The 19,219-nt window shown below is 39.0% G+C and overlaps 1 protein-coding gene across 3 annotated transcripts in view; it reads left to right on the top strand.

Annotated features, from left to right (window-relative positions):
- The window catches only part of fra (neogenin protein frazzled), a 442,642-nt gene that overhangs the window by 380,096 nt on the left and 43,327 nt on the right, over positions 1-19,219 (top strand). For all 3 annotated transcript variants that reach the window (XM_090381703.1, XM_090381704.1, XM_090381702.1), the window contains exon 20: positions 5,306-5,526. In XM_090381703.1, coding sequence (XP_090237829.1) covers positions 5,306-5,526 — 221 coding nt within the window. The remainder of the gene's footprint in view (positions 1-5,305; positions 5,527-19,219) is intronic.

The following is a 19,219-nucleotide window of genomic DNA, read 5'->3' as shown; positions in this document are numbered from 1 at the left end:
ACATTTTCTGAATCTTTTCTTCATTCCTATCATGTTGCGTACAGTTGGGGTGATTCTGCGTTTGACTGCCATTTCTTGTAAACACAAAGGCGAATCGTGCATAAGCCAATTCGGTTCGTGTTATATTATAAGATATCGTTACCATATTTATAAATAGTGTATGATCGAATTCGTGTAATGTAAACACGTGTTATACGAGGAGTGACTGTATACGGCTCGACCGACGCAATCCATTTCTCTCGTGAAAACGATGTAATTATCGACAAAAGTTGAGCACGAATTCGAATGCACACATATAAATATGACAGTTAGAATACAAATTCTTGTATATGTGTGCAGCTCATGCGCAGTAAAGTTGAATTTTGTTCATCTTTCGCTCTCATTCTCCGCTGTCGCACTGTATATCGATAACATATGAAAAACGACCTTGAAGATAGTGGGCGGCAGTGTTGCCAAACGAAAAAATCAAGAACCGCGTAACTCCGAATTCGCGTAAGTCGGGGTATTACTGTATTCATTTAGTTTGTTAGCTACCTGAGCAGAATCATCAACAGTTGACCCATCGATATCAAGTGGACCAATTTGATTCATCCCCTTCCTTCTAGAGTTTACATAAGTAAAGAACTCTTTGCTGTTTTTCTTTGCATCCCTTGCCAAAGATTTCTCGTAATCTGCCTTCGCCTGCCTAACCTCCTTTGTAACTTGGTTACAGATCAACTTGTATCTATCATAGGCTTCTGTGTCACGTGTTAATTTGTATGTATCCCATGCATATTTCTTCTCTGCCATATGTCTCATTAGTTCATCTGACATCTACTTAGGCCTAAACCTTGAACAGTATTTCTTAGTTGGTTTGTAAAGCCTAGTAGCTTCCAAGATAAGTTCTTTGAATGCTTCCCATTTTGAATTTACATCATCATCATGTAACATCATCAGTTGTTCCCACTGTATAGAATTTAAATACTGTCTCAGACCATTGTAGTCGCCTTTATGAAAGCAAAAACCCTTCCCTTTATCCCTGATGGTAGTTACTTCATTGAGTAAATCCCACTTCAGCACACTGTGATCACTGCGACCTAGTGGTTCCTTTATCTGCAGATTCTTAATGCATGAAGAATCACTACTGTTAATCAGATCAAGAGTATTACTCCCTCTAGTTGCCTCCTGAACATGCTGATGTAGAAAACAATCATCCAATAAATCCACAAAAGCCTTGCTAGTGTGAGTGACCAGCCCCCAAATTCCAGTCAGTATCTGGGAAATTAAAATCCCCCATTATAAGACTCACTGATTTACTGGCCCACTGTAATTCCCTGTACAGTTTCTTATTATATTATACTCATCAGAGTCATTAGGCCTATAGCACAGTCCTACTCGCAATTTTGATCTCCCAATGCTTATGTCACACCAAACTGACTCGACACTGCACTGTTCAGCGATGTCGACTGGCTTCACTTCCTTGGATTTTATGTATTTCTTAACTAATAGCATAACCCCTCATCCCTTCCTATCCTGTCTATCCTTTCTGTAGACATTGTACTCCCCAAATTCCAGTTCTGCATTCCTTATATCTGTGTGACACCACGTCTCTGAAATCCCCACAATATCTGCCTTTGATGTTTTTAGCAATACCTCAAATTCATCAAATTTATTTACTAAACTCCTAGCATTGGTGTACACGCAAGTATACATGCACCTGTTCTTGTATGCACCTGTTCCACAGCAGTCTCTGAAATATGCTGCATCTTATTTTCCAGACTGCGGCTCATTCCAATAGAAGCAGTGCAAAAATCACTTTCACCTCGTTTAACAGTGGCTACTGTTAATCTATTAGTCCTTGTATCCCCCCAATCTAGCAGTTTTCCGACCCACTTAACACTGCCTCGATAGCATCAGCAAACATTCTTGCACCCTTTCTATTTAAGTGTATCCCATCCCTGTAGAAACAGTCTCTCCTGTTAACAAGTACAGACCAGGCTGAAAAAAATTCTACCCTTGAGCCTTGCACAATCTTTCCAAGGCCGAATTGATCGACAGGGCTCTCATCATATACTCCCTCCTATCGTGTCTGGGCAGAATTGCAGACACTTTCAAATTCAACCCTAATTCACGGCTGTTTTTCAACAGTGACCTGTACTTGTTAAGTAATTCCGCCGGTCTCCTACTATTAATATCATTAGTGCCAACGTGTACAACTATATCACCTTTTGTGCCCTTAAAAGATGATATCTGCTCTACAACGTCATCAACCTTTGCCCCTGGCAGAAATACCCTGGTCCTGTTCCACCTATCCTTTTTACAAAGCATGTGTCCCATTTCCCTGACAATAGAGTCACCAACAACTACTAGTTCCTTTGGGACCAGCGCATTCTGCCTTGGGGGCTGCCGCTGTGTTGCGTTGATGGCCAAGCGCAAGCTCTGGCATTGGTGTGGGCAGCTGAGAGCTTGATGGGCCCCTCACTTTTAATCCTTCGAGGGCATCCACCCTGTCCTTCAAGCTCTCATATAGGCTCATAACAACGCTGAGTTGTTGCCTGATTTCCTTACATTCCTTGCATCGCGCACACATAAAGACATCCCTCATGGCAGTATCATGTCCCATACCCAACTGCTCCACAAACATCAAGCAAGTAGTGCATTTTAATAGGCTGTGATTCAGAGGGCAACTGCCCCCCCCTAGTTCTCCCCTGAGCTACAGGACTCCCATCAGCTTGAGCCTTTTGCTTTGCTGCTCTGGTCTCTCATTATTTCGATTTAATTTCAATAAAATTTCAATTTCAGTACAAAATTAAAACCCTAAACTTATATCCCAACACAGTTATAACGCTATATTTATGTTTCAGTATTGAGTGTTATCTACGAAATCCCTTTATATAACTTTCCTATCAAGTTAAGTATTAATTATTTATTTTTTGCTAATTATTTATGTTACATAACCCAAGTCATTATATGTATAGTTAAAAGTACAATTTAATTGACAATGAAGTTCAACAAGATTAATTATCTGATTAATTGACAATATTATGTACTATACTATATTAAGCTTATGCTATCTAGTTTGAGATATTTTGTATCGCGTAACAATGGCGGCAAGTTACGAACAGTAAACACGTGGATTTGATACCCTTTCCGATACTAAGTAATACCTACAAAATCTCTATCTAAGTTACTTTAAACTAAGTATCGTAAATAGGAATATAAAGCTATTCTAGAAAATAAGTTAACATGCCAATTTAAGCTAATAAAACAGAAAAGAAATCAGAAAAAACTTCTCTGTTTCAGGAGCGGCAAAAATCTATGTCCGCACAGGCTTCTCTCATTCTCAAAACCAATACAGATATACAGATTACATGCCAATAATTCTGCAAACCAACAATGCTGCCTGAGACAATAGCAAATGAACTAGCAAGAGCAGACTGGGCCAGTCTACTCTTGCAAGTTCATATATATATGTATATATTGCCCCACCATTCGCACAGATAACAGCAACTATTCACCTAGACATTGACTCTACTAGGTGTCTTAAGGTATCCATAGGGATCTGCAGCCATGCTATCTGCAGGGCTTTACACTCTGTCAGAATAGATGATGATTGCATGTCCATGTGCCTCACTTCCCATTCAAAAACATTCCAGAGTTGTTCAATTGGATTGAAGTCAGGCAAATTTGGAGGCCAATTAAGATGGGTGATATCTTCACCATGTTCCTTGAAACAGTTGGGCACAATGCGGGCCTGATGATATGGCAAATTATCGTCTTCGAAGATCCCATTTCTGTCCAATGATACAACATCATGTTGTATCATTGGACATGATGGAAAAAATACACCATGATGGAGTGCACATGGTTTCCTAAGAGCTGCTGTAGACCTCACCAATGAAGTATTGGTCCACATGCACCAGAAGTCCTAGTTCTTTCCAGCAAAACATGTCCCATATTAAGCAACCACTGCTACCTGCCTAAATAGTCGGCACCATGCATGATGGGTCCATGGACTTGTGTTGCTTGCACCATACATGAAGGCTTCTGTTGGCACGTTGCACCAGATATTTTAACTTATCCAACCAGCCCTCTAGTGTCCACCCAGCGTGTTGTGAAACCACAGCATTCACCATTGATGATGATTAGCAGTGAAGAGAGTGTGTCCCTTTGGTCGTCTGCTGTGGAACCCCATACATCTGAGTGTGCAGTGCATTGTCATTTTGGATATTTTTCTTGCATTCCCCATATTGTATTGTGATGTCAACTGTTGCACATGAGCTGCTGTTGAGCTTATGCAATGCTCTGCACTCTTTGCTCACCGTGAACATCCATCTTGTATAACTATTTACAGTTCTGTTCACAGGAGATAGATTGACCCAGTTGACACCATTTTTTGTTCACCTTAGCCACAGTGGTCCGTGAGCAGCCTACAAGGCATGACGTTTCTGATATGGAAGCACCTGAAGCATGGGCTCCCACAAATGCTCTTTTGAAACTCTGTGATATCTTTACTATATCCCATAACTGCTACTTGCTCAGTTTGACTTGAATGACCAGATGCAAATTACCACTGCTCTTTAGCATACAAAACAATTTGGCTTTTTATACTGTGAGCTATGTGGCATAGTCTATTATTCATGGAGCTGTTGCAATTCGGTGATCACTGAGTGTATATATACACACAAGCACACACCACCAGAGGAACTACATTCCTCTGTGACTAACAGTTCTCCTATTTTAGATTTTTAATATTTTGCCAACTGAAACTGTCTGTACTGTGGTCTCACTCTTTACTTTTTAGAATTAGGAAGGTTTTTCACCTTCATTGGTTATTATGGGCACAGTAATAATAACCAATAATATTGGTTATTATTGGAGTCTGGAGCCCTCTATGGGAAAATGTGGGTCAGGCTGGTGACACTCTTTGTCCCAGGATCTGTGCTGGCTCTTGACATGCCCTAGATATTTCATCTTTATTTTACCATTACTAAGATGTGATGTTCAATGATAATATATACATGCATTATTCCTTCATTACTTTCTTACCCTTACTTTTTAGAATAGGGGAGGCTTTCCACCTTCATTGGTTATTTACAGGAGCAACGTTGGGGTGGAGAGGTAGTACTCTGGGCCCAGAATTAGAATATGGGCTGGCTCATGATGTGCCTTAGGTATTTCATCTTTGTTTTACCATTACCAAATACTCAGATTAGGTTTTTACATAAAATATAATATGTACGTGCATTATTCCTTCATTTGTATTAAATTTGAGAATACTAAAATTTTACCTTTTTTTTCTGAACTCTAGTAATATATTTTGTAGATATGGTGTAGGAAAAGGTGGAAGCAAAGGTAAAACTGGAGGAAAGGAATTAAAACCTCCAGATTTATGGATTCATCATGATCAAATGGAACTGAAGTCAGTAGATAAGACCAGTAATGCTGAAACAACCATGACCGTAACCCCAATTCCTCGAAATTCACAAGAACTTGGTGATGAGCCACTCTTAGATACTCTGGAAAAAAAAAAAGGAACATATATAGGTAAGGATGGGATTAAATATAAACAAGTTGTTTCCTTCTGTACACACACATATATATATATATATATATTATTTTATTTAATTCAAGAAAACATACACAATAGTACCTCGATAACACTGTTGTACATCTCATAGAAATTAATAACAAATAACATCATAATGAATAAATTATTATAATTAATTGACCAGGATGGCATTAAAAAAATAAATAAATGATAAAATAAAAAAATTAATAATAATTGATTAGAGCTAACAAAAAAATTAGATGAGAGAGAATATAAATGCTAGCACGAGAGAGCATTAATGGCTTCAACTATGGTAACAGTACTCCAGTGACTTCTTGCAGATCTCCAATGAATTCCACATTATGTTTGTTGGAAAGTGAAGACAGTCTGTTTATTGGATTGAATTTCCAAAAGTCACTGTTGCATGGCTTGACATGAAAGGTTATACTTGTGATTGTCCTGGAAAGAATGTAGAAGTTGAAGAATTGGATTAAGTCACAATTCTGAGAAAGTATGTCATGGAGGAATGTGAGATCTGTTCACTGTAGAAAAAGTCTGCAGAGATTAAATCAGAAATCCTTGGAGGCCACTCATTGGGGCTGTGAAGAATTGGTACAGTTGCACCAATTCTCTGGATTTATGATAGAGAATCTTTCATTTTTACTTGGTTTGACCCTATTCTCTATCTGTCATGGTATAGTTGGTAACAAAGAGATTCTTCATCTTTTTGCAACAATTAGCTTCTCTATGTCTTTTTCTTTTCACAAAAAAAAATAATAATAAAACAACATTAAAATTCAATTCATTCTTCTTTTTTTAATTATGCAAGCTTCTGCTTATTATCATTAATGAATTGGCTGTAGTGGGCTGCATTGCAAAAACAGAAATGCTGCATAATAGCTTTGTGTGATGTGTAATGTGTGATATTTCACTGGACTTGTAGTGCAAATTTAATTACCAATGTCTAATAGTAAGATGGAAATCAAATACAAAGTAAATTTCACAAGTCTTATAGGCAAGATTTTCTATATATTCTAAAATCTGCAAAAGGTAACATGTTTGCATTGTGTACCTTGTGTAGATGTGATATTTCACTTTCAGTCAGTGGAAAACGCAATATAATCAGATATGTGCAAAAAAAAATTATTTAAAAACATGTAGTGCATAGAAAGAAATGCGAAAATAGATGTTCTTTTTCATGGTGACAATGCTGTCATATGTGCAATGTTTATTTGCATCTTTTTCTGTAGAACATATTCTTCCTCTGAGTGTGACCTTGTAGGCACATTTTTCAGAAAAAAAATGTTTGCTGCTAGCAAATAAAATATGGTTAGTATTAATAGTGGCAAATGATGCAAGAAAGCAACTTATACAGCAAAAAAAAAAAAAACTCATTTCACTTATCTGTCCCATCTAGTTCTTCCTTGAATTTTTCAAGCTATCCATTTCCACAACAATGGATGGAGGCTTGTTCCAGCAAACAATCACCCGTTGGCTGGAGACAAACTGTCTGAACAAAAGGAAGAATCCCATCAGCATTGAGTTGGCTCAAGCCATTCAAAGTCTAAATACCTCAAGCAGATGATCACCTTGCAGTTTCTAATCTCCAGATGGTGCAATTTGCAGAAATAAAGCCTTTCTTGGCAGGAGCACTCCTTTATTCTTCTCACCAATCTCGTTGCCCTTCTATATACCTGCTCCAGCACTCTATATCCTTCCTAAAATGAGACCACTAGACTTGTATACAGTACCCAAGATGTGACCTGAACATTGCCTTGTACAGTGAGATAATCACCTCCTTATCCCTGTTAGCAAAGTTAATGCATATCATTGACAAAACCCCATGAGCTGTCTTAGTACCCTGTCTGCACTGCTCAGAGAACTTCATATCAGACTCCACAATTATCCCCAGGTCGTGTGCATTTTCCACTACCCTGAGTGTAGTACCACATAGTTAATGCATTCCTCTGGGATTACTGCTATTCGTATACAGTACTTTGCATTTCTGAATGTTAAACTTCAATTCCCATTTCTTAGCCATTTGCCTAAATTTTCTAGATCTTGTTGCAGCAGCATACCTTCATTACTGTCATTAACCGCCAACCTTTGTATCATCTGCAAACTTAGACATTAACCCTGATATAACCATCATCAATATCATTAATAAATACAGAAAACAACAATGGGTCCAGCAACCTGTAGAACTCCTCTGATAACATTAGTGTATGAAGAGCAGTATCCATTGAAAACCACTGTTTGTCTTCTCCCACTCAACCATCTCTTTATCTGTAGCAGTAACTTTCCCTTACTGTCACTCTTCTTCAATTTGTACAGCAATCTTTTATGTGCAACTGTATCTGAAACTTTCCTGAAATCTGAGTATATCAAAATTAGTTTTTGCATCCAGTTGCCTTGTCACTGCATCATAGTATCCAATCAAATTGGTCAGACAAGATCTCCCCTTACCAAACCCAAGCTGGACGGAAGTATAACTGTACTTCTGTCTAGATGGTCCTGCATTACTTCTTTAACCAGTGACTCCATTATTTTCCCTGAAACAGAAATTAAACTAACAGGTCTGTAATTACTCATGTCACCATTTGATTCTCCTTTGTTGTGTATTGGGGATAAATTCACATGTCTCCAGTCTGTGGGGCCATAATTATGGCTAAGGGTTTGCTTACTTCCTTTACTGCCTCTCTTAATATAATTGAATAGATCCCATCCGTTCCAGGTGCCTTTTTTTATGTTTAACTTCAACAATTTCTCTTCCACTTTCCCCTCAGTTATCACAATATTGTTTGGCTCCCTGTTAGAGTTTGATAAACCTGTGGCATCCCCCTCCCCAAAGAATTCCCCATGTGTGAATGTAGATGCAAAATACCTATTCAGTCTGTCAGCAACTGAAGCAGGATCATCAACAGTGAAACTGTCAACATGAAGTGGACCAATGTGATTCAGCCCCTCTCTTCTACTGTTAATATAAGTAAAGAAGTCTTTGCTCCTTCTCTTGGCATTCTTTGCCAGAATCTTCTTGTAATCTACCTTGGCTTCCTACCTCCTTTGTGACTTGATTGTAGATGAGTTTGTATCTACCACAGGATTCTGCACCACCTGATAATTTATATGCATCACATGCATTTTTCTTCTCTGCCAAATATCTCAATAGTTCACATGCCATCCATTTAGGTCAAATCTTGAACTGTATTTCTTAGTTTGCATGAAAAGCGTAGTAGCTTCTATGATTATTTACCTGAATGTTTCCCAATTAGAATTTGTTGTTGGTAACAACATTAGTTGGTCCCACTATATAGAATTTTAAAACTGTCTGAGACCACTGTAGTCTCCTTTAAGAAAGAAAAACTCTTCCCCTTATCACTGATGGTAGCTACATCTTTAAGTAATTCCAACATCAATACACTGTGATCACTACCACCTAGTTTTTTCTTCATCCGCAGATTCTTAATGCATGTGGTTGTTGTGGCGCATTATAGCCTTAGCTGCTAATGCACCAATAAAACCCAAGAACCAACCATCTTAATGCATGAATAATCACTGCTGATAATCAGATCAAGATTATTACTCCCTCTTCTTGCCTCTCTAACATGCTGCTACAGAAAACAGTCATCCAATAAATATTCAAAAGTCTTGCTAGTGTGTGTGAGTAACCAACCCACAAGTTTCAGTCAATATCTGAAAAGTTATAATCCCCTGTTATAAGACATTCTGATTTAGTGGCCCATGCTATTTCCCTGTATGGTTGTTCGTTGTACTCATCATATCATTTGGCCTACAACATACTCCTACTCATCATAACATCATAATATCCTATCAAATTTGTCAGAGACTTTCCCTTAACAAACCCATTCTGTGTCTGAATTATTGCTGCAGTCTTGTCTAGATGATCCTGCAATGCATCTTTAACCAATGACTCCATTATTTTACCCGGAACAGAAGTTAAACTAAATGGTCTGTAATTAATCATGTCACCCTTTGATCCCCCTTTGTGAATTGGGGATACTTTGCACATCTCCAGTCCATGGGGACCTCCCCAGTGTCCAAGGATGCTCTCATAATTATGGCTAAGGGTGTTCTTAGTTGCTTTGCCGCCTCCTTTAATATAACTGGATAGATCCCATCCACCCCAGGTGCCTTTCTTGTTTAACTTCAACAATTTCTCCTCCACTTTGCTCTCAGTTATTACAAAATCATTAAAGCACCCTGCTACAATTTGATAACCTTCTGCCATTTTCAAACCTTAATAACTCCTCATGTGTGAATGTAGATGCAAAATACTCATTCAGTTTGTTTGCTATCTGAGCAATATCATCAACAGTCGAACAATCGATATCAAGTGGACCAATCAGATTCATCCCCTTCTTTTTAGAGTTTATATAAGTAAAGAAATCCTTGCTGTTTTTCTTAGCATCCTTTGCCAAAGATTTCCCATAATCTGCCTTTGCCTGCCTAACCTCCTTTGTGACCTAATTACAGACTAGCTTATATCTTCCATAGGCTTCTGAGTCGCTTGATAATTTATTAGCATTAGCATTAGCATTAGCATTAGTAGAGGCATTTGATGCAAGAAAGCAAGCTTATGCAGCATCAGCCAAAAAAAAAAAAAAAAAAAAAAGTAACATAAATAAATAAAAATAACCACTTCCACTTCACCCCTCTGTTCGTTCGAAATACCTGTCCAGCTGAGCCTTAAACTTATTTAGGCTATCAACTTCCACGACAAGGGATGGAAGTCTGTTCCACCCACCAACCACCAGCTGGCTAAAGGCAAATTTCCGCACATCTATCCTACATCTGTCTTTCCTCAATTTGAATTTATGCCCTCTCAGGTGATTTTTCTGAGCTAGAGGAAGAATCCCATCAGCATTGAGCATGCTCAAACCATTCAAGGCTTTGTACACCTCTATCAGATCACCCTGCTGGTGCCTAGTTTCCAGACGCTGTAATTTGCAAAACTTAAGCCTTTCTTCGTAAGAGAACCCCTTTGTCCCATTCACCAATCTAGTTGCCCTGCTCTGTACTCGTTCCAGCAGCTCTACATCCTTCCTGAAATGAGGCCTCCAGGCCTGTATACAGTACTCTAGGTGTGGCCTGACCATTGCCTTATACAAGGGAATAATCACCTCCTTATCCCTGCTAGAAAAATTCCTATATATCATTGACAATACACCATGAGCTACTCTTGCAGCTCGTCTGCACTGCTCAGAGAACTTCATATCTGCCTGCACCACCACCCCCAGGTCCCTTTCATTCTCTACCACTGTCAGTGTAGTACCACAGAGTTGATACGTTGCTCTGGGGTTGCTGTTTCCCATATGTAGTACTTTACATTTGTCAATGTTAAACTTCATTTGCCACCGCGAAGCCCATCTGCTCAACCTTTCCAAATCCTGTTGCAGCAGCATAGTGTCAGTAGTGTCCTTGACAACCCTGCCAACCTTCGTATCGTCTGCAAACTTGGACATTAAGCCTGATATACCATCATCAATATCATTTATAAATACAGAAAACAATAAAGGCCCCAATACTGAACCCTGAGGGACTCCACTAATAACATTAGTCCACGATGAGCAGTGTCCATTGATTACCACTCTCTGTCTTCTCCCCCTCAACCACCCCTTTATCCATAGCAGCAACTTGCCTCCAATGCCACACTGCTCCAATTTGTGCAGCAGTCTTCCATGTGCAACAGTATCAAAAGCCTTTCTAAGATCCAAGTATATAATATCAAAGTTATTCCCTGCATCCAGTTCTTTTGTGACTGCATCATAGTATCCAATCAAATTGGTCAGGCAAGACTTCCCCTTAACAAAACCATGCTGTGTCCTATGCATCCTATGCATTTTTCTTCTCTGTCACGAGTCTCATTAGTTCATTTGATAACCACTTAGGCTTAACCCTTGAACAATATTTCTTAATAGTTATGAAACTTTTAGTAGCTTCCACGATTAACTCCTTGAATGCTTCCCACTTAGAATTTACTGTTGGTATCATCGTCAGTTGATCCCACTGTACAGAATTTAAAAACTGTAGGAGGCCACTGTACTCACCCTTAATGGAAGCAAAAACCCATTCCTTTACCCCTGATGGTAATTATATCTTTAAGTAAATCCCACATCAGTACACTGTGATCACTGCCACCTAGTGGTTCCTTTATCTGCAAATTCTTAATACATGAATGATCCACAAATATCTGACTAGTGTGTGAGTGACCAACCCACAAGTTCCAGTCAATATCTGGGAAGTTAAAATCCCCCATTATAAGACATTCTGATTTACTAACCCACTCTATTTCTCTGTACAATTGTTCATTGTACTCATTCAAGTGATTAGGCCTTTAACACACTCCTACTCTTATTTTTTGCTTTCGCAGTGCTTATGTCACACCAAACTGACTCAACAGTGCACTGGTCATCTATATCATCTGTATGCACTTCTTTTGATTTTTTGGCACCTCCCTAGCCAGGTGGGCAGGAGTGGCAGTGCGTAACATACGCTTCTTGATTAGACCGGGGTACGAGCCCATCACCACCAAATATGGAGGATGCGGAAAGGTCAAGGGAATGACCACCGCATATTCCCGGAGCAATATGGCCTTAGTTGCTAATGCTCCTAAAAACCAAATAACAACATAACAACATTCTTTTGATTTTATGTTTTTCTTAATTAACAGCATGACACCTCCTCCCTTCCTATCCTGTCTATCCTTTCTGTACACATTGTACTCCCCAAATTCCAATTCTGCATTTCTAATATCAGTGCGACACCACGTCTCTGATATCCCAACAATATCCGCCTTTGATGTCTTGACCAACTAAAATTCATCAAATTTATTTACTATACTTCTAGCATTGGTATACATGCACCTATTCCTATTCACCCTGACACATCCCATATACCCACCTGTTTCACCATGACTGCCATCAGTCCCTGAAACCCCCAGCACCCCTCACTCCAGGTCGCTACTTATTCTAATAGAAGTTGTGGAAGAATCACCTTCACCTCTGCCTGCGGCTAATTTTAACCTTTTAGTCTGTGAATCCCCCCAAGCTAGCAGTTTTCCAACCCAACTAACACTGCCTCGATAGCATCAGCAAATATTCTTGCACCCTTTCTATTTAAGTGTATCCCATCCCTGTGGAAGTAGTCTCTCCTGTTAACAAGCACAGACCACGCTGAAAAAAATTCTAGCCCCTTGAGCCTTGCATATTGCCTCCAGGGCCGAATTTATTGACAAGGCTCTCATCGTGTACTCCCCTCCTATCGTGTCTGGGCAGAATTGCAGACACTTTCAAATTTAACCCTGACTCACGACTTTTTTGCAACATTGACCTGTACTTGTTAAGTAAATCTGCAGATCACCTACTCTTAATGTCATTGGTGCCAACATGTACAACAGTATCACCTTTTGTGCACTTAAAAGATGATATATGCTTTACAATGTTATCAACATTTGCCCCTGGCAGACATACCCTGGTCCTGTTCCATCTATCCTTTTTACACAATATATTCCCCGTCTCCCTGACAATAGAGTCACCAACAATAACTAGTTCCTTTGGGACCAGCGCATTCTGCCTTGGAGATTGCTGCTGTGTTGCTTGATGTCCAGGAGTGAGCTCTGGCATTGAGTTGGGCAGCTGAGAGCTTGACGGGCCCCTCATATTAATTTCTTCGAGGGCACCTCCCTACACCTCAAGCTCTCATAGACACCCAGTAGAATGTTGAGTTGATGCCTGATTTCTACACAAAGACATCCTCCTCCTTGGCTAGAACATGTTCTGTTCCAGAGAGTTCGGCAAAAAATTTCACAAGTTGCACATTTTTTTAGGCTGTGATGTGTTGGAGAATCGCCCCCTCATTTCTCCCCCCGAGTCACAGCACTCCTGCCACTTTGTGCCTGTTGCTTTGCTGCTCTAGTCGGGAGCATGATATTTTAAATTAATAAGATCAATAAATTTAATTAATTAATTGTCAATACTACACTATCTAATAAAATCCTAAATGCAGTGATGCATATTATGCTATATAATTATACATTAGAGCTTCCTAATTACCACAATTAAAAATTTGAATTCCCTACTACTCTATACAAAAACAATGGCAGCAAGATTCGAACGAAATAACAGTTTTACGTATATTAAGTAGTAATCTACAAAAACTCTTTATCTAAATTAAAATAAAAATAACCAGCGTAACTATAACAATAAGACTACGTATAAAGTACAATATAAAATAACAATTAGGTAAATAAAAAGGCAAACACATCGCTTTTTCAGAGCCTGTAATTCACAGCTGTAATTTTTAAAGAGAGTCAGCACCCCCAATAATGAATAGTGCAGTGGGTGGTTAATTGCTGGATCAAACTTCCATCTGTTGTTGTGGAAGTTGATAGGTTAAATAAATTTAAGGAGGAACTGGACAGGCATTTGGAGGGAATGGTGTGGATTTTTTTTTTTTTTTTGGCTGATGCTGCATAAGCTCATACACTTGCTTTCTTGCATCACATGCCACTACTACTACTCTCATTTTTGTTTTTATCAGTGTTTATGTCACATCAATCTGACTCAACATGTTAATGACAGTAATGACAGTATGCTACTCCAACAAGATCTAGAAAGGTTAGGCAGATGGGCTGAGAAGGGGCAACAGAGAGAGAGATATAAGACAAGACTGAGTTTTAGAAGGATTGAAATCAACTAAGTTGTCTTTGCCTCGCTGGAGAATTACCTGGAGATCAGCATTTAAGGAATAGGTAGTGGATATTCGAGAAGTTGAAGTTGTTTGTGTAGGGCAAAGTTTCTCAAACTGGAAGGCAGAATGTTATGTGCTATAACCATTGCCTTTAGCCAGTGAGTGGTTAATTGCCTGAACAAACTTCCATCTGTCGTGGAAGTTGATAGGTTAAATAAATTTAAGGAGGAACTGGACAGGCATTTGGAGGGAATGGTGTGATTTTTTTTTTTTTTTTTTGGCTGATGCTGCATAAGCTCATACACTTTGCTTTCTTGCATCACATGCCACCACTACTACTACTACTCTCATTTTTGTTTTTATCAGTGTTTATGTCACACCAATCTGACTCAACATGTTAATGACAGTAATGGCAGTATGCTACTCCAACAAGATCTAGAAAAGTTAGGCAGATGGGCTGAGAAGGGGCAACAGAAGTTTAACATTGACAAAGGAAAAATACTGCATATGGGTATCAGTAACCCCAGAGTAACATAGCAACTTGGTACTATGCTCAGGGAAGTAGATAAGGAAAAAGACCTGAGGGTAATTGTGCAGTCAACTACGAAGTTTTCTGAATAGTGCAAACAGGCTGCCAGAGCAACTCATCGGGGTCTTGCCAATGATATACATGAATTTTGCCAGCAGGGATAAGGTGATTAGCTCTTTGTATTAGGCAATGGTCAGATCACACCTTGAATACTGCATACAGGTCTGGAGGCCTCATATTAGGAAGGATGCAGAGTTGCTGGATTGAGTACAGAGAAGGGTAATGAGATTGGTGGGAGGGGAACAAAGGGGTGCTCTTACCAAGAAAGGCTTCAGTTCTGCAAATTGCAGCATCTGGGACTAGGCACCTGCGAGGTGATCTGATTGTGGTATTTAAGGCTTTGATTGGGTTGTGCAAGCTCAATGTTAATGAGATTCTTCCTCTTGCTCAGATTATTCACTTGAGGGGGCATAAATTCAAATTGAGGAAAGAGCAGAAATTTGCCTTTACTGGTTGATTGGTGAAACAAACAGCCATCTAATGCTACAATGTTGCACTGGCCATCCATTTTAACAGGATGCATTGCCTTAGATTTTATGTGCTTCTTAACCAAGAGCATAAACTCCCCCCTTGCCTTCCCTTGTCTGTCCTTACTGTATGCATTGTACTCCCCATATTCATATTCTTCATGTCTTTTATCTGAGTGTCACCACATCTCTGGTATCCGTAAATTGTCTGCATTTTATGACTTGACCAACACTCTTCAAATTTATTTGTTATGCTCCTGGAATTGGTGTACATGCAAGTATACATGCACCAGTTCTTATTCTTAGTTACCCTAACGTATCTCATGTATTTCCGTGTTCCACAATGACCCACATTAGGTTTTGAAATCCCTGATACCTTGCTTTGCTTTGCATGCAGCTGCATGTTCCAATAGAAGCAGTGCAAGAATCACTTCTATTTCAGCCTACAGCTATTTTTAATCTATTAGTCTGTGTATCTTCTTTTCCTTGGTCGGATTACTGTTTCAATACTTCTGATGTCAATGTTTGCTCAGATTGTGTCAGTGAAATTATTCTTGCAGGAATGGAATCCTTTATCCCACACTCCACTTTAAAATCTCGACCTTTATTTAAACCTTGGTTTTCTAATAAATGTGCTAAGGCCGCTCAGCAGAAGAATGTTGCATATTGTAATTGGCTTGTTTCCAATTCTTCAGTTTCATTTTCTGCCTACACCAAAGCTCACAACAATTGTAAAGCAGTTATTAATCAGTCCAAATTAGATTTTAAACAGGCTAAGAGTAGAAAACTTGCTTCTTGCCTTCATGGTAGCCAAGCATTCTGGTCTCTTGCCAAAGCTATTGGCCACAACTTTTGCCTATCCCTGCTCCCACCTCTGTCCAAACCAGATGGTTCTGTTGTCACTTCAGCCAAGGATAAAGCTGACCTGAAAGCATCCCATTTTTCTTCCACCTCATGTATTACTGATCTTGGTAAAACACCTCCCACCATTCCCAACACGATCCATTCAATGCCTCCTGTGGTCTTCCATCAAAAGGATTTTGACGAATCTTGATGCTAAGAAAGCTCCAGGTCCCGATGGTATTTCTCCACTTGTTCTCAAAACCTGTGCTCCTGAACTTACTCCTATTCTTTATCACCTTTTTTCACTTTCTTATTCCAAAGGTGTTTTTCCTTCTACTTGGAAATTTTCTCATATCCAGCCAGTTCCTAAAAAGGGTGACAAATCCCTCCCATCCAATTATCATCCCATTGCAATTACTTCTACTCTTTCTAAAATAATGGAGAAATCAATTAACCGCCAACTCTTAAACTACCTAGAAACCTTCCATCTGATCAATGATTGCCAGTATGGATTCCAACAGTGTCGATCCACTGGTGATATTCTGGCTTATGTTACCCATTTATGGGTGCCTCCATAGCCAGGTGGGAAGGAGCAACAGTGCGTAGCACACACTTCTTGATTAGACCAGGGTTCGAGAATCAGTTGAAAAAAAAAAAAAAACTCTTCTTATTATTTTACTAATTTTTTTTTTCTATTTTCCTTCTCTTTTTTAAGCTTAATTAATTTGACTGATAGACTTAATTTCAGAACTTTAAAATTTTTCTTGTTAAATGGAGCTTACATACTCTTTGTGAGCTTATGACACTTTAACACAGCTTAAAATCTTAGTAATAAATCTTTAATTTCTAATGAAAATATTATATTTATCTTTATTTGGGATACAAGAGTTTTTGTAAAATCCTCAATAAGTTCAACTATTTGGAAACCAATTTTTGGGAAACATTTCATTAATTATCACCAGTAGGAGATAATTAATTTAAATGCAGAACCTTATTCAATGGTTTGAGGTAGGAGTATTTCTGTAAGATAATTCTCTGAAGAGGTGTTCCTCTTGTTTATTTATTTATTTATTTATTTATTTTATTTCCTCCCCTGTACTTTAGTATTGCCATCAGTGGCAATTGTTGTTATTATTTTTGTACAACAGCTCCCCTCAATCACTAAGGTCCATAAGCTATGTGACTGTGTTAAAATATCAGAATTCCAGAAGCTGATGAATTTTCCCATATAATATATATTTAGTTTCTCATGAGCAATGAGACAAAAATTATAAAACAAAGTCATTTATTATACAGAACTACTGACAAGTATATACATAACTGGTATTCATTTACATTTAATCTATTCATTTTTCTTATTTAATCTGTTAATACATAATACATGCCATCATTTCCATAAAATTTCTCTCAACTAACATATCTGTTCTCTTTACAGCTGCAAACAAGCTAATTCAATCATTAGCATAGGCATATGATGCAAGAAAGCAAGCTTATTCAGCATCAGCCAAAAAAAAAAAAAAAACCACACCACTCCCATTTCACCCCTCCGTTCGCTGGAAATACCTGTCCAGTTGAGCCTTAAATTTGTTTAGGCTATCAACTTCAACAACAAGTGATGGAAGTCGGTTCCACCAACCAACTGCCCGCTGGCCAAAGGCAAATTTCCGCACATCTATCCGACATCCGTCCTTCCTCAATTTGAATTTATGCCCTCTGAGCTGATTATTCTGAGCAAGATGAAGAATCCCATTGGCATTGAGCATGCTCAAACCATTCAAAGCCTTATACACCTCTATCAGATCACCTCGCCGGTGCTAGTCTCCAGACTCTGTAATTTGCAAAACTTAAGCCTTTCTTCATAAGAGCAACCCTTTGTTCCATTCACTAATCTTGTTGCCCTTCTCTGTACCCGTTCCAGCAGCTCTACATCCTTCTTGAAATGAGACCTCCAGACCTGTATACAGTACTCAAGATGTGGCCTAACCATTGGCTTATACAAGGGAATAATCACCTCCTTATCCCTGCTAGAAAAATTCCTGTATATCATTGACAAGACACCATGAGCTACTCTTGCAGCTCGTCTGCACTGCTCAGAGAACTTCATATCTGCCTGCACAATTACCCCCAGGTCCTTTTCATTCTCCACCACTGTCAGTGTAGTACCGCAGAGTTGATACGTTGCTCTGGGGTTACTGTTTCCCATATGTAGTACTTTACATTTGTCAATGTTAAACTTCATTGGCCACCTCTCAGCCCATCTGTTCAACCTTTCCAGATCCTGTTGCAGCAGCATAGCGTCAGTGGTGTCCTTAACAACCCTGCCAACCTTTGTATCATCTGCAAACTTGGACATTAAACTTGATATCCCATCATCAATATCATTCATAAACACCGAAAACAACAACGGACCCAACACTGAACCCTGAGGAACTCCACTAATAACATTAGTCCACGTTGAGCAGTGTCCATTGATTACCACTCTCTGTCTTCTGCCACTCAACCATCCCCTTATCCATAGCAGCAATTTGCCTCCAATGCCACACTGCTCCAATTTGTGCAGCAGTCTTCCATGTGCAACAGTATCAAAAGCCTTTCTAAGATCCAAATATATAATATCAAAGTTATTCCCTGCATTCAGTTCTTTTGTGACTACATCATAGTATCCAATCAAATTGGTCAGGCAAGACCTGCCCTTAACAAAACCATGCTGCGTCTGAGCTATAACTGAATTCTTGTCTAGATGATCCTGCAGTGCTTCTTTAACCAGTGCCTCCATTAATTTACCTGGAACAGAAGTTAAACTAACAGGTCTATAATTACTTGTGTCAGCCATTGATCCTCCTTTGTGAATTGGGGTTACATTTGCACATCTCCAGTCTATGGGTACCTCCCCTGAGTCCAAAGAAACTCTCATAATTATGGCTAGGGGTTTGCTTACTTCCTTTGCTGCCTCCTTTAATATAACTGGATATATCCCATCCACCCCAGGTGCCTTTTTTATGTTTATCCTCAACAATCTCTCCTCCACTTTCCTCTCAGTTATTACAAAATCATCCAGCTCACTGCCAATGTTTACTTTAC

Source organism: Mastigoproctus giganteus, chromosome 9 (assembly GCF_048544385.1).
Source record: "Mastigoproctus giganteus isolate SK-2022 chromosome 9, ASM4854438v1, whole genome shotgun sequence".
Taxonomy (NCBI): domain Eukaryota; kingdom Metazoa; phylum Arthropoda; class Arachnida; order Uropygi; family Thelyphonidae; genus Mastigoproctus; species Mastigoproctus giganteus.
This window is presented reverse-complemented; position numbering and strand designations above follow the sequence as displayed.